Raw genomic sequence first — 27,928 nt, forward strand, 5'->3', positions numbered from 1 at the left:
CATTTTGAGTCCAGAATAAGCCCCAGTTTACCTACACACAGAAAATTAGAATATCTTATAGATATAAACATCTTATCAATCTTTGTGGACACTGCTTGAAACATAATAGAAGCTTAATAATATTCCGTGAATGAATGAATGCTTACTTTAATCAATCAGGGCTCTGAACCGCTGAGGTTTAGCTCTGTAATATTGTATTAAAACTATGGGATTTACATGGTTCCAAACAGAAAGAGTTCCAATCCTCGAGGAGCTTACATTATAATCATTATGGATGGAACATGAGCAAAAGTTTTTACTTTAGAAGCAATTCTCCTAGTACTTAACAAAATTTTTCGAAGGGCTCAAAGCTTGTCTACATAGATATCAAGCAGGGAACTGATTTTACATTATAGAACTACAGCCAACTTTAAGAATTTGCATGTTATGAGTATCCTTTGTATGTAATTGTAGAGCATGGCTCTTGCACAGGAAGACATTAAGCAGTTATATTTATTTATGCTTATTTACTGAACCACTATTATATATGTTGTACCTTGTTAGGATATATGGAGATTATATAATAAGACAAGCAGCTGCCCTTAAGGCATATGTAAAAATAATTGAATAACCCAAAATTTGGAATATAACCTACGAGAGAACAGAGATTTTTGTGTTTTATTTATTTTTTATTTTTTTGTATTTCCAGGGCCTAGAGGAGCACCTGGCACATAATAATAAATAGGCACTCAATATTTGTTGAATGAATTACTGGAAGAGAGAATGAGGCTCACCCAACATTCTCTCTCCCCACATTTCCTTGTCCTCTTGAGATTAGGTGAGATCATGGCACTAACTCTGAATGGGCCTTGGATGGAAATATCATGTGTCATTTCAAACCAAAGCATCAAAAAACTCGTACAATCCTCCAGCTCTCTACTCATCCATCGTGAGGAAGGAGGCCACATGTTCCAGGTGGGTACGGTTGGAAGATGGTAAAGACGTCATTGTTCTGAGTCCCTGAATGGCTAGTTAGAGCAGAATGCCCTGGCTAGTTAGAGCAGAATGCCCTCTTTCCTATCAACCAGTGATAGACAAGTGGCATAAACTAGAAAAAAATTTTAAGCCACTGGATTTTCAGGATGATCTGTACCTTGCCATAGTCTATCCTTACTATAATACAAAAAATAAGTGCTATGAAGTTAATACAGAGCATATACAATGGGAGTTTTCAACTGGCCTGATCAGGAAAGGGTTCCTAATGATGAAGACCATTTATGTAAGCCTTGAAGATGTAGTATTTCCAAGAGTAGTGAGTTATGAGATGGAGGATATCCATATCAAAAACTTTTCTTTTAACATTATTGACATAGTTCATTTGAGTGATAAAATAACATGCTGAGCTAGTGCTATTTGCCGTGTTTCAGTTTACTTTTACTTCTCCATATAAAGTTCAAAATATTAAACAATTGAAGGAAAACCTAGGAAAGAAGGGGGTTGATCTAGAGTGGTACAAGCAGTGAACTGCTATCACCTATTCTATGGGACTAAGGAACATGGAAGTGCTCTGAGGACAGGTAACTACAAAAGAGATGAAGGATGTTCCATTTCTTTTTTTGACTGTTGGCCAGCACAAATCTCTTTCGTTTGAAGCTTACATATAACCTTCAACATAGGAAAATACGAGAGGTACATTTCGGACAATCTGCTCACACAGTCATTTACTCTGTATCAAGTTTTGTTCTCCCCCTGGCTTAAACTACAATCTCAGAATTACAAATAATGTGCAATAAAATTACAATGAAGAACACAGGAAAAATTTTAAATTGTAGACTTTGAATAAGAGTCCAAATTTTTGTACAAACACTGAGTTCACAAAAAAGTAATAAAATAAAAATAAAACAAAAACCCAGGAGCTATGCCTTCCTCTCCTGAGTCAGTGGTATTCAAGGAGATATAAGGCTAAGAGCTACTTTTTCCACTTGGGCTAAGAAACAGAAGAGACTACAGAAGTCATCTATTCAGCTCCAACTCAACGCAAGAATCCTTCTATAACTTTTATAATAATTACAATCAGCCTAAATACTCTGGTAGAAACTTTAAGATCAGACAGCTTACTCATTCAGTATAAAGTAGTTATCTAGCTAGTTATCCCACTATTGGGAAAATTTATTCTTTCTCAGCTTCTATATGTCTCATATTTTAATATTTATTTTCATTTGCTTTAAGTTTCATTTCTACCATTTAGTAGTTGTGTCACTTTGAGCAAACTGCCTCACCAATCTGAGTCCTAAGTTTTTATCTATAAAATATGGAATCAATGAGAATATATATCTCTAACATCCTACCTAACATTTTGTGTTTTTTTAAATCTTTTCTACATCTAGCAATAACCTACAAAACTCTACTTTATGGTCTGTCTTTGGACCTCCTACTACTTGTATCTTACGCCCCCCTTTCAGAGGGCAGAAGGAATGGAATCTTTGTCTTCTGTTGGGAGGTGTTTCCGATTTTCCTTTCTCTCTCTATCCTTCTGTAGCAGTAGAGTTTCAGCCTTACAAAACTTCAGACGCACTTTTCCATCTCTTTTCATTTGTTTGCATACTCCCTACATAAAGTATGTTTGTCTGCAAAGTTTTTAAAAAAGTTCTTAGAGGACTAAAAGTAAACTTTTTCATCCCTTGGAGAATCTGTGTTTAACTCTGAGTAGGAGAACAGGCAACTCAGCTTGCTACAATTGCCTCAAAGCCTTTTAGAAGCTTTTTTCTGTTGCTAATTAGCTGTGAATGTTTTGTTTATTTGGCTTCTGACAGAGCCCCAGCAAGCAGAAGCAAAGGGGCTAGAAAGGAAGGGCCCTGACTGTACAGAGGGTGACCTCCAGGCTTGTCTACAGCTGTAGTTTCCATGGGAGAAGCTTCTTGGGAGGGAGGACGCCTCCATTTACAGATAGTTCTATAAAGTATAATATTTCCAATACTCTCTTAGGCAACTTTCATTTTATTTTTTAAGGCAAAAGCCACAGTACTATAGATAAGATTCCTCTATTTTCTCAGACACTGTTCCTAGGCAACCTACAAATCCTGATAGGGGTGGAGCTATGCGTGCTGGAAATTTCCTACAATAATTTTTAATTTAACTGTGTTCACATAAGATCAGCTTGGTAGTGAGAAAAGATGGGGCTGGGACTTAACAATGGCAAAAATAGACAACTTTAGGCAATGCACACATAAAGGAATTCTATATTTCACAAATTATGTAACTGAGAAATGTAACATAGCAGTTAAAGAGAAACTTGAATGTTGAATTCCCACAGGATCAAGTTATTAAGCAAATAAATTCTGAATACTTAAGACCTGTTTCATCTTAGAAAGTGTAGAGAACTATGAACAGACCATGATTTCGACTGGTAATCGCTTAGGATATTTGGCACTTACTGATCTTATATATGAGAAATTGGTGGTATTACCAATCTAAATTATTATGGGCCCAAATATATGAGACTCCAACACAGACAGGCACTGACAAAAATAAACTTAAGTTATAACAGTTAAACTGAAAATATGCACATAGTATATTTCAATAATTGTTTGCTACTTTCATGGTTATATGTTTCAGAACATATATGATAAATCAAAAAATATCCAAGAGATGATATTTTGGATATCCTCCAAAGAGGCTAGAAAAATTTCTTGGGATTATAGGCTGAAATTAGCCAAGACGGAAGACTGGTTTAGTCAGATTCCAAGAGAATGTGTATTCCCTTTGAAACTACCATGAGAACAGGAACACACTGGTAAGATACAAGTGTCACTAGGGCTAAACTTTTAATGTTAAAATTAAATTCTAGGCTCAAAGTATACAATGCCTCTCTTGATATAGTCCAAGTTCCTTGCTATATTCTAATTCATATTCCATGTCTTCTGTTGATCATTCCACTTGCTTTCTGCACTAAACACATTTTCTCAAGTTTTCCCAACTTCTTTGCGTATAGTCATGCATTTAACTTTTCTCTAATGTTCTCTCATCGCTCTATGCACACACTAACCTTCCTTCTACTCATCAATTTACAAACACTCTCCACATTTTTTTACTTTGGTTTCTCATCTGACTTTTTACTTTTCTGCATATGTGGGTACATGAATGATAAGAAGTATACATTTTGCTAAATACATACACCTTTCCTTGGATATTTTCCAATCTGGGAAATGTTTGATATCTATTTAACATTATCAAATATTTTATATGTATCAAGTATAATAGTTTTTAGTTTTTTGGTCTCATTCTTCTAGTCTATCAATTCTTATAATTTTCCCATTATCTTTTTCGGAACAAAGGAAAGGAAAAAAAACCCAGAGTTGGAGATAATAAGGATGTTCTTGAAAAGCAAAGGAAGCTATCAAAGATATACCTTTATCTCTACCCAGTCTGATCATAGAACAACTTTGGGTCTTTTCTGCCCATTATGTACTGTAACTTTTCCACTCCTAACATTATGTATGTGTCTTTGACAGATGTGTGTGATGGAAATACTCTGCTGTCTAATCAATAAACTTTATTCTGTCTAAATGTCCTTTATAGATTCCCCACATCAGATTTATCTATTAGAGTATAAATTCCTGAATGGTTATATACAGAGTTTGGAGAGCTGCGATGTAGGCTTAGATGATAGTAATGGGCTATGTGATACCTTTTTTTAAAAATAAAAAGCAGTTGTATAATGTTTTTCTTAGGGCTCTTTCAGCCTTAACGCAGAATGATTGTATGGGAATTACTGTATCTATGAAACTATTTTTGTATACTACCTAGTACACAAAGTGGGCACTTCACTGTCAATGGTCTATTCATCTTTCAAGACTCAATTCAAGTGGCTCCTCTTTGTAGTTTTCCTTGGTCATTCTAAATAGAGACAATCTTACTCATCTGATCATCTACAGAAGTCTTTTGTTTATATTACATATGTGAAGATTATATACCATATTGTATTTTAATTATTTTAATTCATGTATTATAATCTCTACCTGACTATAAGGTCCCAGAAGGCGTATTATCTCAATGGCCCGTTAATGGTGCCTTGTTCTGATATATGTTTAATAAATTTTTACTGAACTGGCTAACCTGTTTCTCTAAATATATAACTTAGCAGAAGCTTTACACATCAAATACTGATGTATATATTGTCATTTGTACTTTTTTGTCGGAGGGATAGAAAATAATTTAGGTAAATTAATCAGGTAATAAGAAGTCTTCTTAGGGATCTTAGATGCCCAGTAATAAACAGTGAACTTAGGAGCATAAGCTGAACCAGAACTGCCACTTTTCCAACTCCCACTGGATAACCATTTATGTATATAAAGTACAATAAAGGAATGGGTATCTAGAGGAAGAATAGGAGGAACGAAGTTGGAGATGAAGAGCTGTTGATATGACAAGGAAAAATTTAAGTACAGATCTGGCTAGTGTAAAGGCCATTTGCTGGAAGTCTCTGAGTCTCCCACTTTCAGTTTGGACCCTCCTTCTTATCCGATAGCTCCATACTTATACAGAATCCTTGAAGACCAGTTTTAATGAATTTCACAGAAGTCAAAGGATTCACACACAGAAGTAAAATTCTCTTAACTGATACCTGCTTATCTAACTTCTGAATGCTTAATAAGAGCTGGATGTATTAGCTCTTAAACTTGTCTGTGTCAGTGATACTTGTAATTATATGATTCAACTTAAGTATTATATAAAAAAAGGTGAAAAGTAAGTAGAAAAAGAGAGTTGTTTCTATGAAAACCAAGTAGATGCTTTGGGAAGCTCAATAAAAGAGTTGCTAAAAATGCTGTTAACTAGATAGAAGTCCGTCAGTTATGAAAGACGGGAAATCATAAAACTCTGTAAGGATTATACAATTATACTGCTTTGTAAGAGTCTAGTTTAACTCTTCTTTAAAGAAATCAACTAGAAGTTTGTCCCTAAAGAAACCAAGATTATAGATGCAGTATATGCAAGGAAAAATAAAATGGCCCTATATCACAAGAGTGGTGAATAAAGGTAAAGTACATGCTTAAAATGTTTAAGGTCATATGTATCATTTTTTATACTTAGAGCTCTAGTAGGGCTCGTTTTGGCCACTGTACCAATTACCAACCCAGACTGCTTTAGGTAAGGAGGGCTTCTTCTCAATTTCATAAATATCTTATTTAAGACCTCATAGAAGTATCACATCAAAACTTTAGTATTGTGGATAAGGAATATGTACTCCCATTACACAATTTTATGGGTGATAAATTAATACAAAGGTTACAGTAGACTGAAGGAAAAAAAGGAGACGAAAATCTAATCCTAAAAGCAACTACTCAGTATTGCTTTGCTCAAGCTTTCTATGTTTATCAATCTGCAATACTTTCACTTTCACAGTTTGTATCAGAATCTACTATATTATTTTGTTAGTGAACATGAAAAAAAACAAATCTTACTTCCTCGAAGCAGAATTAAAATACCAAGTATTTGCTTAAAAAAAAAAAGGAGAATTATCTTATTTTTCTTCTTGGAATGAATTTGTCAGAAAGAAAAAAATTACAGCAAAATTTATAAGTTAGATTTACAAAGGTTTTAGAAATCTAATGCCTAGCATCTCAAAACTGAAAGCAACAGGTATCACCAAGTAAGTAAAAACTTTAAAATTCAAACCAATCCAACAGTTTAAGAAAGCAGAGTTTCTAAAGAGACTAAAATTTTTTTGTAAAATTCCTAATTTCTGTAACTTTAAAAAAATGTATGGTGAGACAACACAATGTTAGCTCTAGATACCACAGGGAGATAATTTAAAATAATAACTTATAAATCTAAGCCATCTTAATATATTAGTTCTATTTTTGCAAATCACTCTGCATGCTAACCAGGAAATATGTTAATTTTACCAAATAAATGTTGTTTCAAATGGCTTAGTTTAAAATTACAAAGAAGTGTTTCAACTGACATTTTATGTGATATTCTATTTACTCTGCCTCATGACTATAAATTCATCTACACTCTGGTTTGCCTATTGCAGATTCTAAAGCAAAAAAACCCAAAACCCAAAACCCAAAAACCACTCTTAAAAAAACATGAAAATACATGTCCTAAAATATTTTTTGGTCACATTTTCTCATATACATACTGGTATGGTAAATATACTTTACCTCTCTCTTATTAAGACACATACATAGCATACAAGGATTGTGGGTTTTTATTCAAATAAATAATATGCTAAACAACTTATAAACAAAAGCTTTTAAATTACCAAAATACTGTAATTTTCTCTATTAGATATAAACAAAATATATGAATCTGTAAGCAATAACTATTAAGATGAACTATTTTGAAGGAAGACTGGTAAATAACTTCACAAAGCCTAGAAAGAAACACACTAGTGATTTTTATTTCATTTTCCCTTCTAACATAAAATTTTTATTATACGAGGAAGAAAGAGAATAAAATGCAGAAGTTGGAGTGATTCATTTTCTTAAATGATTAGGAAGAACAACTCTGATATGTGAAAAGAAGTGGGTAGAACTGGGTAGGAATTATCTGGCTCTCTTTTTTTTCTAAACATTTTCTGAAATGAAACACTTCCTCCCCAAAATTACAACTTAACCTCAAAATTTGTACACCCAAACTATTACATATACTTTTAAATGTTATGTTTATGTGTTGGGAATTTTCTAACCAGATGTAATAATTAATATTAGCAAAGCAGTAATTTAATAAAATCTGCTTTGGTATGTTGAATATTAAAAAAATAAGAGAAGTTGCCATAATATGATATAGACCCACATTCTATTGTTTGATCAAGACTGACTAGCAACAGAAACTGATTACCAATATAAGATAAAATACCTCACTCCTCTTAAAGTTGCAAATAAAATGGAAAGCAATATAATTTTTGCATAATTACACAAATGTTCATGTAAAGGTTTTTTTTTTTTTTTATACTGTGTTCTTAAATGCTATTAAAATAATGGGTGACAGGCTCTTTGAGTCCTGTTCTTTTCTGGATACGCCTTAAATGATTACAGTGAATTAAATTTTTATTGCTCTTCTACCTGTCCTAATGATAGTATTTTTTTCCTTTTTCTAATGTCTTGGAATTCTAAGGTGTTCTAAAAGCAATGTAAGAGACAGTTATAGGAATAGACACCTAAATAATTTTAGAACTATTCTAAACAGGTTTACACTTATATCAATTCAATCAGCATTATAAAGCATCCACTGTATATCAGCACTCAGATAGCAGACATGGGCATAAATTATTTCATGAATAATTAAAATGAAAGCATCTAATATTATATGAAAGAGGTATACTTTACCTGGATTAGATGAGGCAATGCTTTTAGTGTAAGGCAAAACCAAATTCCCAGCTTGCATGGAAGCAAATCATGCCATTGTGGTTTTGTCAGTAATCTAAGGGGAAAACACAAAAACAAAAACAAAGCAGCAAAATATTGAAAGAAAGGTGGGAGACAAGTATTTTTATAAAGATCACGAATTCTGTTATGAATGCCTGTTTCAACAAAAGTACGAAGAAAATTTTCAATGTAATCCTTATGACAGTTATCACTACATTTGAGGTATTTTATCATGAAATACGTTAGTTACAACAAATGCAACATGTATAGCAACTAAGAGAATCTAAGCTAAGATTTTGGGGAAGGAGACTCCTAAACAAGTTATAAAGATAAAGAAACAAAAGCCCTCTTTCTAACCTGGACTTTTCATCAGTTCTGCAAAATGAATTCTTAAACCTTATGATTACTTCAGCTATAAAAGACTAAACATCATCAGAGTGTTCCCAAGTGCTGACAAGCAGATATGAAGACTGTAGCATAAACAAACCAATACATAAAAATTAATGTCATTTGCAGTTCACTGAAGCATTACTCACTGATGTCATCAGAACAGAAGACAGACAGAATAGTCTCTGATCTCCATCTCACATTGATCCAGTTCCTGCCCTGCTGTGTGAACTATTTAAACCCTTTATTTCTTTTTATGAATCAATATTAGAAATGGTATCTTTGAGTGTACTGCATTTCACTGCCTTTCTACATATTGTCACTTCTGAGCTAAACACTAAAGTGACAGATTCTTCTAGGAATACTTAATTTCTAAAGTTCAGTATAAAAATTTCAAACGACAAGAATTTGGGGGTTTGGTTACTTAAATATTTATTAACACTTTCCAAGGGCAAAAAACCCTGTGGAACTTTTGCCTAAGATTAGGATTTATCTCATAAACTATGGCACAGTACTAATCTTTTAAAAAACCTACTACAGATGTAAATATTACATATCTGAAATGAATGTATATATATTAAGTTGAATAATATTAAAGACATTTTAAAACAGTTTCAAATTACAAAATATTTTTATATGCTCCCACCTTTCATTTTTTTCTGAAGCACCAAGTTTTGATACATCCACACTCTTGCTGCCTGTCTTTTTTTTCTTTTCTCTTTTTTTTCTACTAAGCAGTTCATCCTTAATGTGGAAAGAATTATGGTTACAGGTTATCATTAACATGTACTCTTCAAATGTTATCAAGAGTCTTCTGTGAAGGGTAAACATTATAGAAGAACATTTATGCAAATGTATGTAGGGTCCAACATGATTAAGTAAAATCATCAATCTTTAACAATAACTGTTGCCATGGCATCCAGTCCTTAAACATACATGAAGTTCAGCACTGTCAGTCATGTGTATCTCCATAGCAATCAAAGTTTTCTAAGAAGAGAAAGCATTCAACTTACTTTTTCTCATTCATCCAACTTTAATAATGTCACTTCAAAAAGAATGAGTAAACAGATGCTAATTTATGAATACTGATAAATATGTTTGATTATCTTTAGCACATAAATAAAAATCCAGAGCTGAATAAACTATGTAATGGTATGTTAAAATAAGAAAAGTATAATTTTTTAACCAAGTGATCTCTGAAATTATAAAATTATACTCATTTCAAGTTTTGTATTTAGTTAAAACCTTTTAAAGTAAACATTCTTTATATGACACAAAAATTTCTAAAATCATTTTTACATAAAAAATATTTCCGTTTGGAAGGTGACAATTAAGAAAATGTGACTCTACCTTCTAACTATCAGCTAGATATTTGGGCCTTCACAAAATTTTATGACAAACTCAAATGCCACATTTTTAAAAAAGAAGGATTTTTTTCTTATGTCACGGGTTCTTCTTAACTTAGAAACACATCAAACACTAAATACTGAGTAGAAAACTTTTAGGATAAGGAGTATATATAGAAAAATTGAAATTTTTATCAGTTGAGAAATAAAATGTCTGAAATTCCATATAAAATTAAGGCTAGGTCATTTGATTTATTACCAATACTTACCAGTTGTTTTTCCAGGTAGATTGACCAAACCACAGCATAATGACCCACTGTGAGAATAATGAACAAAAGTAATGCCAGCTCAGCATTGCTCATTTTTCTCACCCGCCTGTAGTAGAATACAGGCTGTCGCCAATCTGGAAGTCCATTGATCAGAATATCATCATACCTACAGTAGCAAATACAACAGTTTTTCATGGGAAGTTTAAAATAAAAGCAAAAAAATTAATTTATGCCTATATTTAAAAAGAGGAAAGAGAAAAGAACTTCTCCAAAATATGTAAGATTTATGTAGATTATTAGCATTACAATGGTCTATAAATTCAAAACACTGTATATAGTACAGTCACAGACAACCTTCCAAAAGATACACAGTGATATACTGTGGATACTAGACCTTGTGTTGAACAGCACCCCAATGATGTGACTTCTGGAATGACAACTAAACTAAAGGAGCTATATAATCTACCTCTCTATCACAGTCTGCGGTAAAGACCCCACCATAGAAGTCAGCAACAAAAGGAAAGATCTCAATGGAAGAAAAATCAAGATAAGAGCTCTGTTTGTTACCATGAATTATATATTAATTGAATCGAATTCAGGATAAATTTTTCTAGTCAGTGCTATTATTTCCAACCCTGTACTATAGTTCAAGGTTGAAATATTTATATATATTATTTTATCAAAGCTTCTTCATGATTAGAAGCCTATGAGTACCTTTTAATTTTGTATTGCTCAAATTCCTTTAAAGGATAAAAAGTTTCCAAATTAGAAAGAGATGGGAAACAACCAGTGTTTATGTCAGATTTCTCAATAAAACTGTTTATTTGTAAACATTTAAGTGGCAATTTCCTCATTTTCAGCTTTGCTGGAGGGAAAGAACCTAACAAATAAAAGCTTTCCTAGTAATGCATTTTAAATCAGCTTTCTTTAGAATAAAATTTCAACTGAACTGAAATTTACCTGTCAGACCATTACAAAGACAAATATTTTTAAGGTTAAAAATCAGGAGTAACATTTATGATTGTAAAACTCAAAATGGTCACACACAAACACTGTATGTTCAAAACACACAACCTGTTAATCTTAATTGAACACAACTCATTAAATATTCTAATCACACTATTTCTCGAATTAAATCTTCACTGAAAGGCCTAATTTGGTGCAACACATTGACCAAAATATTTTAATTAAAAATATTCTGAGTTAGTCGCAGGCCTAATTACAGGAATAGAAATAGGGCCTATATTGTCAGGCAGGTCAGTAGAACTCAGTAGTAGGTTTTTCTCAAGTAAATTGACCGATCTAGGAATAATAGCGCAGCTGCTAAACTGCCAGTCTTGACATGTAAATCAATTTAAATGCAACAACTGCAGTAGCTACTTTGATAGTTATTAAATTGATACCTTGGAGATATGCTTAAAAAAAATAAGCAAAGGATTTATTATAGGCAACTTCTTTTTTCAGTAGAAAAATATTGGTTACAAATTCAAAATATATTTTATTAGCAAATCTGGAAAACCTAACATTTAGATCAACTTAGATTATTAATAATAATGGCAGATCAGAATAACCAGTGTTCAAAGCAAAAGACATTAATTAGTACTAAACTCTTAAAAGGCAATGTGTAGTGTACAAGAGTATACAAATTAAAATATGGCTGTGTAGTAGCTAGACCAGACAAAATTTGATGTTAAATATTCTCCTTTTTAAATATGCATAGCAATTCTTGAACACTATAATATCAAGATAAAATAATATGATTTCATCAAAAACTATCATTCCTGTCCTCAAAAGTTTGTTTAAATTTATCTTTGTATAAACTGACTCAGTTTAAATTAGAAATGGATTGGCAAAAAGGTTTCAGGATTACAACATTTGAATGAAGGCCAATGAGTGTTAAATTCTGAACTTATTCTAAATCTATATTCTACTCCAGATTTGTTCAGGGAGAAAAAGGTGAATATAAAAATCACTATTTCCAGCTAATCTGTCCCATGAAATAACTTATGAAAAGTGGTTATTAATAAAGGACATCTCAGGAAATGGTGACAATTCCCCAAGAGCATTAATAAGTATTAAATTTGTTTTAGATATAAACTGCATTGGAAGAAAACATAACTAAACTCATAGCTATGAATCTCATCCCACATATTTTATCATCATCATTGTTGAAATGCCATGTATCTATTAATAGCTACTCGTTTCTACCCCACATACAAGTTGTATATAGTGTACAGCCAAATTCAAGACAGCAAAACCTCATGCATTGAACACATTAAACAGAACCAGATATTTACTAAGCTATGTCTGCCACTCTAAACAACAGTCTCCAAGGATTAAGCTTAGAATCAATGCTCTATTGATTTTACTATCAATGAACATTATGGCTCACACGACTGGCCATTTTAAGGGAAGATAGCTTCTATTATAGTTCACTTTTTTAGAATACATGCTGTTAAGAGATAAATGACTGCTTTCCTGAAACACTGAAAAATAAAGATATTTCTTAAAATATACAGACTATATTCATAGTTATTTAAGAAAAAATGTGTTGACAACACATAAAATTTAAAACATCACTGTGTTTTGCTTTTTCTATATTTTAACACATAACACTTAAAATGTTCTGTAATTCAGCTCATACAAACTGCTCTGAATAATCTGTTAAAACTAGATTAAGAATGTACACATGTATCATTATGTTATAAAAAAATACAAAAGTAAATATGTGTGATGAAAATATCACTAATGCAAAAAATGAGACAGAATTATAAAGGCTATTATCTTGGAAATTAAAACACTGATTAATCAATACCATATTCAACATATGATTTAATATATGTTTGATTTTCTTAAAATGTACATGATAAACATAAAATAACGGTTACATAATCATTAGTGAGTTTCATTCTACAATCTTAATTTATCAAATATATTTAGCCTAATATAAACATTGGAAAGCAAATAAATCTAAGAATATTTAAATTACCAACAGAAAAAATTTTATGTAAATATAAAATAGCCTCATATTTTGAAATATAAAACAGTAACTATGAAACTAAAATAGAAAACATATCTATTATGAAAACAAATATTTAAATAATTCTAGAATTTGCCTAAATTGTGAATTTCCCATCATACAAAGTTTGAATTTTTAGTTTAAAACAATAACAACAACATCCATTTAGGTCACATTTTGAACCCAAGAGTAAAAATTAATTACACAAAGATCATAAACAGGAAACACATCTAAATTAATCCATCTTACTCTCCTTTAAAAATGTATATATATGCCAAAACTTGTGATATAGAGCACTTTATATATTCCATATAACAGGTATCTTATATCTTCTAATTAGAGAAGGTACTAAGATTTCTTATTCTCAGGTTAATGTTTATTTTTCTTCAAACATACTTATAATCAAATTTAGAATAATGAGGTAATGGATTTGTAAATGTTTAGCATACTAAGGCTGAGATAACTATACTTTTCAATGGATTTGTAAATAAAACGTGATTTTATTTAGTAAACGAAAAAAAAATTCAACTTTTACAAATATAGTACCATAAAATATACAAACCCCCCCCCCCCCCAAATTTAAAGTTGCACAACTGGGTTAGCAAAATAATACTGGTTAAAAATTTATAATAGATTTTAAATAAAAGTAATATACTAATATTACTAAAGCACAAGTTAGTGTATATATGTAATGACTAGTATCTACTTGGTACTTTTTTCAGCTAACACTTAGGGCACTTGTACAGAAATTTATGTCAGAATATAGCTGAGCTGCTATTCCCCAAAATAAGCAAATTACCTGGGAGTTTAGAAAAGGCTGCTATGCCTTCCTTACGCTAACCAGACAAACTTGTTATTTTCATACTATAGTCTATGTTTTGGGGGAAAAAAAAAGGCTTAGAAGTTTATTCACAATCTCACTCCTAGGAATCTATTCAAGAGAAATAAAGAAAAAAAATCTGTTCACACAAAGACTTGTATGTGAATATTCATAGCAGCATTGCTCATCATAGCCCAAAAGTGGAAACAACTTAAATGTCTATTACTTGGTGAATAGATAAACAAAGGCGGTATATGATATGGAATATTACTCAGCAATAAAAAAGAGTTAACTACTGGTATATGCTACAATATGGATGTGCCCCAAAAAGATTATCATAGAAAGAAGCCAGATGCAAAAGAGTACACTTTACATGATTTCATTAATAGGAAAGGCCCAGAAAAGATAAATTTATAAACACAGAAAGGAGATCAGTGATTGCTTGGGTCTGGGATCAGAGTGGGGATTGCCTGCAAACGGGCTTGAGGGAATGTTTGGAGGTGATGGAAATGTTCTAAAACTGGATTGTGGTGTTTGCATGACTCTGTAAATTTATTAAAAATCATTGACTTGTACACTTAAAATAGCTGACTTCTATGGTATGCAAATTATACCTAAATAAGGCAGTTTAAAAATTGTTTGCCTTTTCCTCAAAAAGAAAAAAAAAGGTTATCCAGTTTATTTTATCTACTTCATTGCTATTCTCTTTCCTGCCAAAATTAAAGAATGCACTTGATTTCAGTGAAAACACAATTACTCATAAGGGAAATAGAGAAACATATAGGACAATTTTCCAAACTGCAAATTCCTGGGAGGTTACACATTTAAAAGTACTTACTTAATGAATATTTATAATAAATAATTGTGATACCAAAGAGCATTTTTTAATACCAGTATAAGACAATCTTCCTTTAGAAGATAAAAATGACTACTGGGTTTTTCTTCCTAAAGGAATTAGAAACATTAGGTAATTGTCTGGAGAGGTGCATTTCTCCTATATGTTTAAATACACATAGGTCACCTGGCCTCAGGCTCAAGCTTTAGAGAAGTGATTCTCAGCTTGATTAGTTAAGATTTTTGCCTCAAGGAAAACCAGTTACCAAAGAGTTACTTGTGCCTCAAGGGGTATAAATACTACAGCTGTTTGTGTAACTGTCAGATCCATTTTTTTTCTACTAACACTGCAAAAAAATTGCAAAGGGAATGAATCCTAAAAAGAAAATGTTAGACACATCTATGTTAACGAAGAAACATTTTATACAGAAGAAGTGATTTGTTCTGTAAAGATATAAATGATTTTTCAGGAACTGAAAGAAATTGTTACAAAGTTTACTGACTTTTAAGAGAACAACAAACAAAAAGACAAAATCTGATGCCAAAGACATAGGGAGACTAAATAAAGCTATCTTTACAGACACATTCTTGATGTGTGAAATAAAACTAGGGGCTCAGTGAGAGAAACCAACTAGAAAATATGCACAGAATGACCAACACTTCTTTCAACACACTTCTAGGACTCTTTCAACACTATGGATTATCTCAAACCAGAGGAATGTCTGCTATGGTATCTGGACCAATGCCAGCCCTTGTTATAAAGCAAAGAACACTTACAGAGAATATCTCGAGTCCTTGCTTTGCAATCTGACAAACTGAGGTATTCAAATTAAAGAGTTAAGATGAGAAGAAGAGTAGTAGCTAACATTTTAGGATATAGAATAATTCCAGATAATATATCTGAAGAATTTATTCATTTTTTTTAAAGAAAAGACTAGTCTGTACTAGTCTAGAATAGAAAATATCAGTCTGTATCACACACTATAAAGTGTTTTGGGAAATTTTTGCTTCAAGTGTGTGTATGTGTACGTGTGTTCTGAGGCATGATGCGAAATATGCTTCCTGCCCCGCCCCCCCCAAATATACTTCTTACTGTGGGTCTGACTCAAGAAACTTTGAAGCCCAAGGCAATAGTATCTACACATTCCACACATTCTGAAGGAGTAGAAGAAAGGGGCCTTTCTGCAATCTCCTCTTAAGTCACTGGCACTATAAACTACTTATAAATATATTACTACTCTTCTGAAAGGGGCACAGAGAAGTCTCGAAGTGAGGGGGCTGCCTCCGCTCCGAAGTTTAACTTAAATGCAGAATCACCAGAGCAGAGTAAGGGAAAGGAAGGAGGCAAAAGAAATAGGAAAAAGAAACAAATATTTTTCTTCCACACCTATTTTCTACAGACTTATATAAGTCTGTTCTCTCACAAATATCAGGGTTTATTCTGAGAGTGAGGAAACATCAAGAAATTGTGATGACGTGAGTATCACTAACAGCCTAATTCCAAAACATTTAAGGAATAGGGGAAAAAAGAAAAAGACCACCAAGCACAGATAGGAGATATTACTGATATATCAAAAATGACTGGGCATTTGTTTGAAGTCAAATGGTATCTGTATTTCCCAGAGCATAGACACTCATGTTAAATCATATCTAATGGAGCTATGACTTGGTAACGTTGTAACTCATGATCCTAAAGCGTATAAGTACTGAATCAACCTAGTGAATATTTTCAATAGACATTAACTCTGCTCTAAATATAGGAAGAAACAAAAATAAAATACTAACTTATAATAAATGTCTAGTGAGACAATTCCTTCCTTTATAAACTGAGATATCAAACTGTAACATCTTAATTCAAAAGCAGAAATGAACACTCACCTTTGCCTTCGTTCATCATCCTTTAAAACTTCATAAATGGCCACCAACTAAAATAAAAGCATTACTTTAAGATAAAAATACTCTCAGCTATAAGAAATCACTTGGGAAGGTGAACACACTATAATGCACAAACAGAAAACCCTATGTGCTCATATATACAATGAACAGATACAATCTTAATTATACGTAACATTTTATATTTTTAGTAGAACCTTAAGAGATTAAAAAATGCTTGATACCAAAATAAATCTTTGTGAAAGATGCAAAAGTAATAATTATGTTAAAATGTGCTTTTAAAAAGCAAAAGCTGTAATTTAGACAAGAAAATTATGACAATTATGACCCTCCAAGAATTTAGAGATTCTAATATAAAAAATGGTGATATTTTGTAAAAATTGAGTGAACATGACATTCTATTTCTCAACTACAACCTCATTTTCAAACAAAAATATTCTACATATAAGTTACTATTTTTATTAGAAAACATTTATTTATAAATTTGTTGCAAAATATATATAATAACAGCACACGTCACTTACTTGTCTAAACTGAGTTTCTGCGTTTTCATCTTTATTCTTGTCTGGATGCAAAGTTAGTGAAAGCTTACGATATGCTTTTCTAATGTCTGCAGATGAAGCATCCTGGAGGTGGTAGGGGGAGGGGAAAAACACAAAGCAAACGTTGTCAGAAAAAGAAATTCCCAGAACCTTGTTAAGATCTGAGAAGACAGCCAACCAAGTGCAGGACCCCAGGCAATGTAATTTGAGCAATCAGTCTAACAACCAGGCTATGCAACTAGCCTGACCCACATGACTGAACAATTATTCAATCTAATTTGGCTCTCCTCTTAACTTTTCATTACCATACAGTCATTTAAAGAAGACAGTATTTGGCAAAACTTTTCAAACACTTGCCTTCCTAAAATTAACCAATAAATCTTTTTCGGTAATTAAGAGATCAAAAAGAAACAAATTAAAAATTAATACATCCATGTGCCTTCAAAGAAGGTCTTTATTTATTTGAGAATCTTAAAGCCAATTTCTGAATCCCAGGCTTACCATATGTGGTTTCTTCATTGTTATTTATATTGAATTTACCATTGAGCCACAACCTATGGAATCTCAATTTCCTATGTCAAAAGTATGCCTGTTAGAAGGCTGTTACATTTGCATTTATCGAAAATAACTGTAATTAGAAGTAGTGGTGTATATTGTTCTTAACATTTTTTTAGTACTTCCAAGGGTGTTTTCAGTGGTGTCCAGTTTCCACAGTCTAGTTTGTAGAAATAAATTTGCCCACTATTATTAATATAGTTTAAACATATTTAAAGAGTCATAATAGTTCAGTAAGAGTATGTTGGATTAGGCGGATGTTAAAATTACATTCTATATAATCCTGTGTGTACAGATAAACTCAGAAAACATGGTTTTCCATGGCCAGCATAAAATACATAATGATAACAAAGAACACGATGTAAAATTGGGTTTAAAACTTTATCTCCACTGAGTTTAAAAATTATTCCAATAACTAGCATGTTCACAGTGGTACAAAATTATAATAAAATTGTTTATTAAATTGTATTTTGTTTTATAGCTGAAAATTTGTTCAGTTAACTCCTAAAACTACTTTATTGAAAAAGTTCAAATGACTAAAAAACCAAACCAAAACAAAACAGAACAAAAATCTGTGTCCCGGGCGCCTGGGTGGCTCAGTCGTTAAGCGTCTGCCTTCAGCTCAGGTCATGATCCCAGAGTCCTGGGATTGAGTCCTGCATCGGGCTCCCTGCTCAGCCAGGAGCCTGCTTCTCCCTCTCTCACTCCCCCTGCTTGTGTTTCCTCTCTCGCTGTGTCTCTCTGTGTCAAATAAATAAATATAATCTTTAAAAAAAAAAAAAAAAAAAAAATCTGTGTCCCTGGGATTAAATAGTTGTTAAAGAAATAGAGCTGGAGAGAAGCAAAATGAGACTATAATTTGTCTGTCAAGCTTTTCTTTATGAACCATTATTTTCATTATCAATTTTCTGGGGCTTACTCCTCCAGGGTGTCACTCTAGTTAAAAATGTCAACTTAGGTGTGAATATTTTTGTGACTTACAGAGGACTGAGAAGATATAAAGTTAGCAGAGTAAATTTTGTAGATAATACAGTTAATATTTTCATTCTAATTTGTTAAATAGGATTGATGTGTTCCCTATACTTAATAGGTAACATGAAGTAGAAAAGGATGATTATTTACTGAAAATTTGTGATGGACATTTTGTTGAGCAAAGAGGTCAAGTGTCAAATGAGTAACTGTTCTCTAATTGGGACTTTAATTTTGGATTTTATTAAATTAGGACTATATCATAGAAAAATTCCCAAAGTAGATTTCTTACAAAATAAAGCTTATGTGTTTTCTTGTGTTACAAAATTAATGCATGCTCATTACGGAACACTGATGACTTACTTAAAAATAAAAATAACTTATAGTCACCTAAGGCATTTCCCTCCTTCCAGTCTTGCCATGCTGATTCTAATTCTCCGTTTTTCTGCCACAATATGTGCCCTAAATATAAATGTAGCCAGATGGCTCTCCTATTTCAAACCCTTCAGTAACTCCCAAGTGCCTTCATCATCTGTCTTTTCCAATCTTTTTAGCTTTGTCTCCCACTATCTTGGCCCATCCTCCTGGTCCCCCAGATCATTACATATTAGGATGCTGTTCCCCAACCTCATGTTTTTGTTTTGCACCCAGCTGTAGATACAGACAATTCTCTCCTGACTAAAGAAATGAGTGTCTTGGCCTACACACAGATATTGCCTGACTTTTTCCTCTTGAGAATCTGACCAGTATGGTTATTTCACCAATTAGCTCCACCCTAAGTGGACAGAACTGAAAAACTTGAGGATTCCCCTATCTAAAAGACATGCTCTAGATAAGCTTCACCTCGAACTAGCTTATGTATTTAATTTTATTAAATTATTCAAAGAATCTTATTTCATCCTTTTTTTTTTTTTTAAAGATTTTATTTATTTATTCATGAGAGACAGAGAGAGAGAGAGAGGCAGAGGGAGAAGCAGGCTCCCCGTTGAGCAGGGAGCCCGACGCGGGACTCGATCCCAGGACCCTGGGATCATGACCTGAGCCGAAGGCAGACGTTTAACCATCTGAGCCACCCAGGTGCCCAAAGAATCTTACTTCATCCTTATAACAAAGCTATGAGGTAACTATAGTTGTTATTAGGCCCATTTTCTGATAAGATGAGGCAGAGAGAGGTTAAGTAACTTGCTCAAGTTCATGCTGTTGGTAAATAGATGAAAATAGAATTCAAACCCCAAAAGTGTTTTATCAGAATCAGAGATCCCTATGTTCACTCTTTAGATTCAGTTAGTAGATTTGGATTGAGTCACTTCACAAGAGGCAGTGGGAAGGCAGTGAGAACAATTGTTACAATCATACTGATCTGATAAACCATATGGAAAACATCCACATAACTACAATGTGAATGTTCAACTGCAATTTTAAAGATAAAGATCCTGATATGTGTTAACTCGTCTAACATTTCACATCATCTTTCTACGAGAGACCTGAATGTTAAAACATTTACCTCCCATACTCACTAGATTAGCCTTTTATCTCTCTGGCATGCAAAGAAAATTTTTTGATAGGGCTATGGGTGAATTGGCTATCTTTAACACTTTTGACATCAGATCTGCAGGGTTCAATTGCCAGAATTCTTTTCCTTCTACATGTGATATAGTTCCTTGGCAACTTGGACATGAATTATCTTAATTGGATGACCTCTGTAAAGAAGATGTATATGGTCATTCTAATCAAACAAACAAACAAACAAACAAACAACAAAAGCCAGCCCCCCCCAAAAAACCCCAACTATGAAAGTAATATGTTTGTCAAAATTAAATGCAATGGACATCAGCAAAAATAGAGTAGGGAACTCCAAGGGCCTGTCCCTTCACAGAAACAAGCAAATAATCTGGCAAAAACAGTCAGAATCAACCCAATCTGAACTATGCAAACTACTCAAACCAGGCAATTACTTAATCAGGAAAAAGATAGCTGATTCTCAGAGTCTTGAAGACACCAATCTGAGTTCTTGGTGTGGGTTCCTGGTGCAGAGGGAAGCAAAACAGACTTGATTCTTAACTGTGGTTGTTTGTGTTGGTCTGTTGGTTCCCTGATGGATTGTGTAAAGGGCTTACCTTTATTTTACCAAACTCAGTACTCTCCCAAGTCAGAGAGGTAATTAATTATCTAGGACATTTGTTAAAAACATTTAAAGGCAAATTTATTAACCAGTGCCAAAATGGGGCAAGGGATAGCCATTGGGTCATACAATAGAAACATCAAAAAGCTTGACAGGAGGGGCGCCTGGGTGGCTCAGATGGTTGAGCGTCTGCCTTCGGCTCGGGTCATGGTTCCGGGGTCCTGGGATCAAGCCCTACATCGGGCTCCTGGCTTAGCGGGGAGCCTGCTTCTCCCTCTCCCTCTGCCTCCCCCCCTGCTCATGCTCGCTCTCTCTCTGTATCTCTGTGTCTCAAATGAATAAATAAAATCTTTAAAAAAAAAAAAAAAAAAAAAAAAGCTTGACAGGAAAGACTAGTGAGATGCTTTGGGGAATATGGGCTTTGAAAAGCTCCCATATATTCCTTGGAAACTAGAAGACCATGTGCATGCCCAAGGTGGAGTACATCCTCAGAAAGACCTGCAAAGGCCCTAAATTCTTACTTCTGACTGATCTTTAGCCTGGACACAGCAGAAAGTGAAGGCTAAGAGACAGTTGTAAATCTAGCTGAGTGTTGAAATCATGCCCCAATATATACACAGAACCCACTCGCAAAGACTAAGTTTTTTCTTCCCAGTGGTTCCAAGCCTTTAAGGAAATCTGTTGAATCATTAGCTGACCACTAAGCAAATCAAACAGAGATGTCAGTGGCTACACACAACAAAGAAGATATACTTTACAAAATTAGTTCAAAAAAGTCATTAGACAAATAAAAACCACAAGCAGCAAAAGCCAAAAACAAAAAAAAACAAAACACACACACACACACAAAACCACACACACAAAAAAACAACCAAACAAAAAACAAACAAACAAACAAAACCCTAGTGCGGTGGGAGAATCTGATTACATGATATACCCAAAATGTCTAGTATTCATTAAAAATTATGAAGCATGCAAAGAAACAAGAAAGTATGGGGGGAAAAAAAGAAATTAATAGAAATTGTCCGTGAGGAAGCTCAGACATTAAACCTACTGGACAAAGACTTTAACTATTTAAAATATGCTCAAGAGCATATACAAAGAAATAAAGTATGAGAGTAATGTCTCACCACATTGAGAATATCAACAAAGAGACAGAAATTTTAAAAAGGAACCAAAAAGAAATTCTGGACTTGAAAAATACAGTAACAAAATAAAAATTCACTAGAGGGGCTCAAAATCAGAGCTGAGCAGAAGAAAGAATCTATGAACTTGAAGATAGGTCAAATTGAGATTACCCGATATGAGGAAAAGAAGAATGAAAAAAGATGAACAGTGCCTAAGAGACCTGTGCAACACCATAAAGAGTTCCACCCTACATAAAATGAAAGTCCCAGAGGGAGAAGAAAGGGGCAGGAAAAAAAAAATATTTGAAGAAAAAAATGCCTGAAGACAGCCAAAATTTGATGAAAGACATAAATATATGCATCCAAGAATCTCAACAACCCTAAGTAGGATCAATTCAAAGAGAGCCATACCTCAAAACATAATAATCAAATTGCTGAAAGTCAAAGACCAAGAGAGAGAATCCTGAAAGCAGCAAGAGAAGTAACTCATGACATACAGGGGATTCTCAATATTATTAACAGCTAATTTCTCATCAGAAACCATGGAGTCCAGAAGGTAGGGGAATGACATATTTAAAGTGCTAAGAAAAACTTTTATCCATGAATTATATATCTAGCAAAATTATCCCTCAAAAATGAAAGAGAAATGAAGATATTCCAATTAAACAAAAACTGAGGATTCACTGCTACTAGATTTGCTCAGAAGAAATGCTGTAGGGAGTTCTTCAGGCTGAAAAGAAAAAACTACTAGACAGTAACTCAAATCTATATGAAGAAATAAACATTGATAAAGATAATATATAAATACAAAAGTCAACATTTGTGTATTTTGGGGTAGTAATTAAATTTTTTCTGTATCATTTAAAGGACAACTATAAAGCAATAATTATAAATCAGTGTCAAATAAAACAATAACATAAATCTATGCATCTTTATGCATGTATGCCCATAGACAATCTGTGACAATACTACATAAGGAATAAGAACAGGCTTTGTAGGAGCCAAATTTTTTATATGATTTAAACTAAATAGGTATTAATTCAAACTAGATTGCTATAAATTAATGTGTTAATTGAAATCTCCAAGGCAAACACAAAGAAAATAAAGATCTATAGTAAAAGAAACAAAAAATGGATCAAATGGTACAGTAGAAAAAAAGATCTAACACAAAAACAGGCAGTAAAGGATAAATGAGGTAGAGAGAAGATATAAAACAAATAGAAAACAAACAGCAAAGTGGCAAAAGTAAGTCTTTCCTTAACAGTAATTACTTTAAATGTAAATGGATTGGGGCACCTGGGTGGCTCAGTCGGTTAAGCTGCTGAATCTTGATTTCTGCTCAGGTCATGATCTCAGGGTGATGAGATCGAGCCTTGTGTTGGGCTCCAGGCTCAGCGCAGAGTCTGCTTGTCCCTCTCTCTCTTCCTCTGCCCCTCCCCTCCTCATGTGCACATGCTCTCTCTCTCAAATAAAATCTTAAAAAAATGGATTAAACTCTCCAAGTAAGAGACAGAAACTAGCAAAATGGATTATAAACAAACATCCTCCAACTATATGGTATCTACAAGAGACTCATTTTAGAACCAAAGTGATTGAAAGTGTGTAGGTGGAAAATACTACTAAATGTAAACAGTAACCAAAAGAGAGCTAGGATAGCTATACTAATACCAGCAAAATGGACTTTAAGACAAAAATTGTTACAAGAGCCAAAAAAGAACATTACATAATAACAAAAAGGTGACGGCATCAAGAAGATATAACAATTATAAACATATATGCACCTAAAAACAAAACCCCAAAATATATAAAGTAAAGACTTAACAGAATTAAAGGGAAAAATAGGTCATCTGTACAATAGTATTATAGTATATATACATACAGTAATACTGGCAACTTCAACACCCCAGTTTCAATAATGTCTAGAGAAATTTGACAGAACATTAGCAAGTAAACAGAAGACTTGAACAACAGTATAAACCAACTAGACGAACCTAACAGATAACCATAAAACATTCCACCCAACAACAGCAGAATACACATGGAACATTCTCCAGAATAGGCCAGATTTTAGGACACAATGTAAGCTGAAACAAAAAAATTTTTTTGAAGATTTTATTTATTTATTTGACAGAGACAGAGATAGCGAGAGTAGGAACACAAGCAGGGGGAGTGGGAGAGGGAGAAGCAGGCTTCCTGCCGAGCAGGGAGCCTCATGTGGGACTCAATCCCAGGACCCTGAGATCATGACCTGAGCTGAAGGCAGACGCTTAATGACTGAGCCACCCAGACGCCCTGAAACAAATTTTAAAATACTGAAATCATGCCAGGTTTATTCTCCAAATACAATGGAATTAAATTAGAAATTAACGACAGAAGGAAATTTGGAAAATTCACAAATATGTGGAAATAACACACTCATGAACAACCACTGGGTCAAAAAATAAAAAATAAATTAGAAAATACTTAGATATGAATGAAAAGTGCTATTATGTTATCTCCCTATAAGATAACTGTGTACATGTTAGAAGAACATAGTAACAGGCCAGAAAACTGTGCTCCTGAAGAATAAAACTGAAAAGCTCTGGAGAATTTTTTTTCCAGTGATGTTTAGATTAAGACTGAAACAGGAAAGGTCATTAAATTTCAGGATCATATAATTTCCTTTTGGATTTATGCATTCTGTGAGGTTTTAATTCATTAATGTAAATAATTAATTATAACTATTTTTCTAACTTAACATGACTAAGTATTAAGCAAGAACTAAATTAAATCATGATATTCAATTCTGTATAAAGTAAAAAAGAAATCACTATAAAAATTAGAAAGTACTTTGATATAAATGAAAAGAAAAATACAACATACCAAAACTTAGGATGCAGTAAAAGCAGTGCTCAGAAGGAATTTTACAACTATAACTGATGACAAAGAAAATCTCAACCTAACCTTCCACCTTAAGAAAACAAGAAAAAGAATAGTGAAGTAAACCCAAAGCAAATAGAAGAAGTAATAAAGATTAGAGCAGAGATAAGTGAAATAGAGAACAGAACAACAGAGAGATTCCATAAAACCAAAAGCTGGTTCTCTGAAAATGTCAACACAATTGATAAACCTATACTAGAGTGAGAGTGAGATGGGGGTTTCAAGTTGCTAAAATCAGGAATAAAAGTGGGGACATCAATCTTACAGAAATAAAAACAATTCTAAGAAAATATTATGCATAATTGTTTGCCAAGCAATTAGAAAATTCAAACGAATGGACAAATTCCTAGAAACACAAAAATTGGCTCATGAAGAAATAGAAAAACTCGATAAACTTGTAACAGTAAAGAAATTGATCAATTAAAAAAAACCCAAATCCAAAAAACTCAACGTCCAACAAAGTCCCAAACCTCAAAACTTGATGACTTAACTAGTGATATCTAGTAAAGAGTTAAAGAAATCACTAGTTCTCTACAAACTCTTCCAAAATTAGAGGAAGGAATGCTTCCTAACTCATTCTGATACCAAAAGCCAGACAAACACCACAAAAAAAAGAAAACTATAGACCAATATCCCTTATGAATATTGATACAAAATTCCTCAACAAACTTCTAGTAATCCAAATTCACCAGCATATAAAAAGGATTATATACCATGAATGCAAGGGTGGGTCAGTGTATGAAAATTAGTATTATATATCAAATCAATAAAATTAAGGCCAAAAATCACATAATCATCTCAATTGATGGAAAAAGGATATGGTAAAATACAACACTGTTTGATCACAAAACACTAACTAGGATTAGAAGGGAACTTTCTCAAGTTGATAAAGGGCATCTATGAAAAACCTATAGCTGACCTCATACTGAATGGTGAAGGTCTGAAAGTTTTCCCTCAGGATCAGTAATAAGAGGGATGTCTGCTCTCACCACTTTTGGACTGGAAGTCCTAGCCTGAGCAACTAGTCAAGAAAAAGAAATAAAAAACATCTAAATTGAAATGGAAGAATTAATACCATCTCCATTCACAGATGACATGATTCTATACATAGAAAATCCTAAAGCACCGGGCACCTGGCTGGCTCAGTTGGAAGAGCATGCAACACTTGATCTTGGGGTTGTGAGTTTGAGCCCCACATTGGGTGTAGATATTACTTAAAAATAAAATCTTAAAAAAAGAAAATCCTAAAGCATCACAGAACAAGTATCAGAGCTAATAAATAAATTCAACAAGTTGTAGGACACCAGATCAACATATAAAAATCAGCTGTATTTCCATATGCTAGCAATAAGAAAATCTGAAAAGACAAATCTTTTACAATAGCATCAAAAAGAATAAAATACTTAGGAATAAGTTTAACAAAAGTGTAACACTTGTATACACTGTGAATTATAAAACACTGCTGAAAGAAATGAAAGATCTAAATAAATGGAGAGAAATCCATTTCATGGATGGGAAGACTTAATATTGTTAAGATGGCAATACTTTCCAAGTTGATCTACAGATTCAATGAAATCCCTATGAAAATCCTACCTGGCATTTTGCAGAAATTCATAGGGAAATGCCAGAGACTCAGAATAGGTACAACACCTTGAAAACAAACAACAAAATTGGAGAACACACAAGTCTTGATTTCAAAATTTCCTATAAAGTTACAGTCATTAAAATAGTGTGGTCTTGGCGTAAGGATAGATGTATAGCTCAATAAAAGAATTCAGAGTCCAGAAATAAACTTATCCATCTATGGTCAACTGATTTTCAACAAGGATGCCAAGATAATTCAATAGGGAGAGAATAGTTTTTTCAACAAATGATGCTGAGACAACTGGATATCCACATGCAAAAGATTTAAGTTGTACCCTACCTCACACTACAAACACAAATTAACTGGAATTGAATCAAAGCCCAAAATGTAAGAGCTAAAATGATAAGACTCTTAGAAGAAAACATAGAGGTCAATCTATATGACCTTGGATTTTACAATAGACTCTTAGCTATGACATCAAAAGAACAGGAAAAACAAAAGATAAAATAGAGAACTACACTTCATCAAAATTTAAAACTTCGCAGCCACTGGGCAAATGTTTGGTGGTTCCTTAAAAAAAAATAAACATAGAATTACCATATGACATAGTAATTACACTCCTAGACATTTATTGAAAAGAATGAAAACAGGTGTTTAGTCAAAAACTTGTACACAAATGTTCATAGCAGTATTATTCATAATAGCCAAAAAGTGAAAACAACAGAAATGTCCACCAATTATGCATGGCTAGACAAAATGTGGCATAGGTCTATACATGCAATGAATATAATTCAGACATAAAAAGGAATAAGGTACTGATATATGCCACAACACAAATAAGCCTTGAGAACACTATGCTAAGTGAAAAGAGCTAGACACAAAAGCCATATATTATATGATTCCATTTTAACTGTACATTTGTACTTTATAGACAAATCCATTGAGAAAACACAAATTAGTAGTTCCCACAGACTGGGGAGAAGGAGGAATGAGGGAGTGACTGCTTAATGTACACAGAGTTTCTGTTGGGGTGATGAAAATGTTCTGGAAAATGATGACTGCACAACACTGTGAATATCCTGGAAATCACTGAATTATATACTTTAAAATGATGAATTTTGTTTCATGAATTTTATCTTACTTTTAAAAAATTGAAAGAATGTAGAAATACCTTTATTGCATGCTATGTA

At 33.0% G+C, this 27,928-nt stretch overlaps 1 protein-coding gene across 1 annotated transcript in view; it reads right to left on the reverse strand.

Annotated features, from left to right (window-relative positions):
• The window catches only part of DNAJC1 (DnaJ heat shock protein family (Hsp40) member C1), a 234,831-nt gene that overhangs the window by 137,735 nt on the left and 69,168 nt on the right, over nt 1-27,928 (reverse strand). The window contains exons 2-6 of the mRNA XM_032425878.1: nt 17,444-17,545; nt 16,905-16,951; nt 10,354-10,519; nt 9,385-9,482; nt 8,313-8,406 (exon numbers count right to left, since the gene is read on the reverse strand). Coding sequence (XP_032281769.1) covers nt 8,313-8,406; nt 9,385-9,482; nt 10,354-10,519; nt 16,905-16,951; nt 17,444-17,545 — 507 coding nt within the window. The remainder of the gene's footprint in view (nt 1-8,312; nt 8,407-9,384; nt 9,483-10,353; nt 10,520-16,904; nt 16,952-17,443; nt 17,546-27,928) is intronic.

This window comes from Phoca vitulina, unplaced genomic scaffold, assembly GCF_004348235.1.
Source record: "Phoca vitulina isolate PV1807 unplaced genomic scaffold, GSC_HSeal_1.0 scaffold33, whole genome shotgun sequence".
NCBI lineage: Eukaryota > Metazoa > Chordata > Mammalia > Carnivora > Phocidae > Phoca > Phoca vitulina.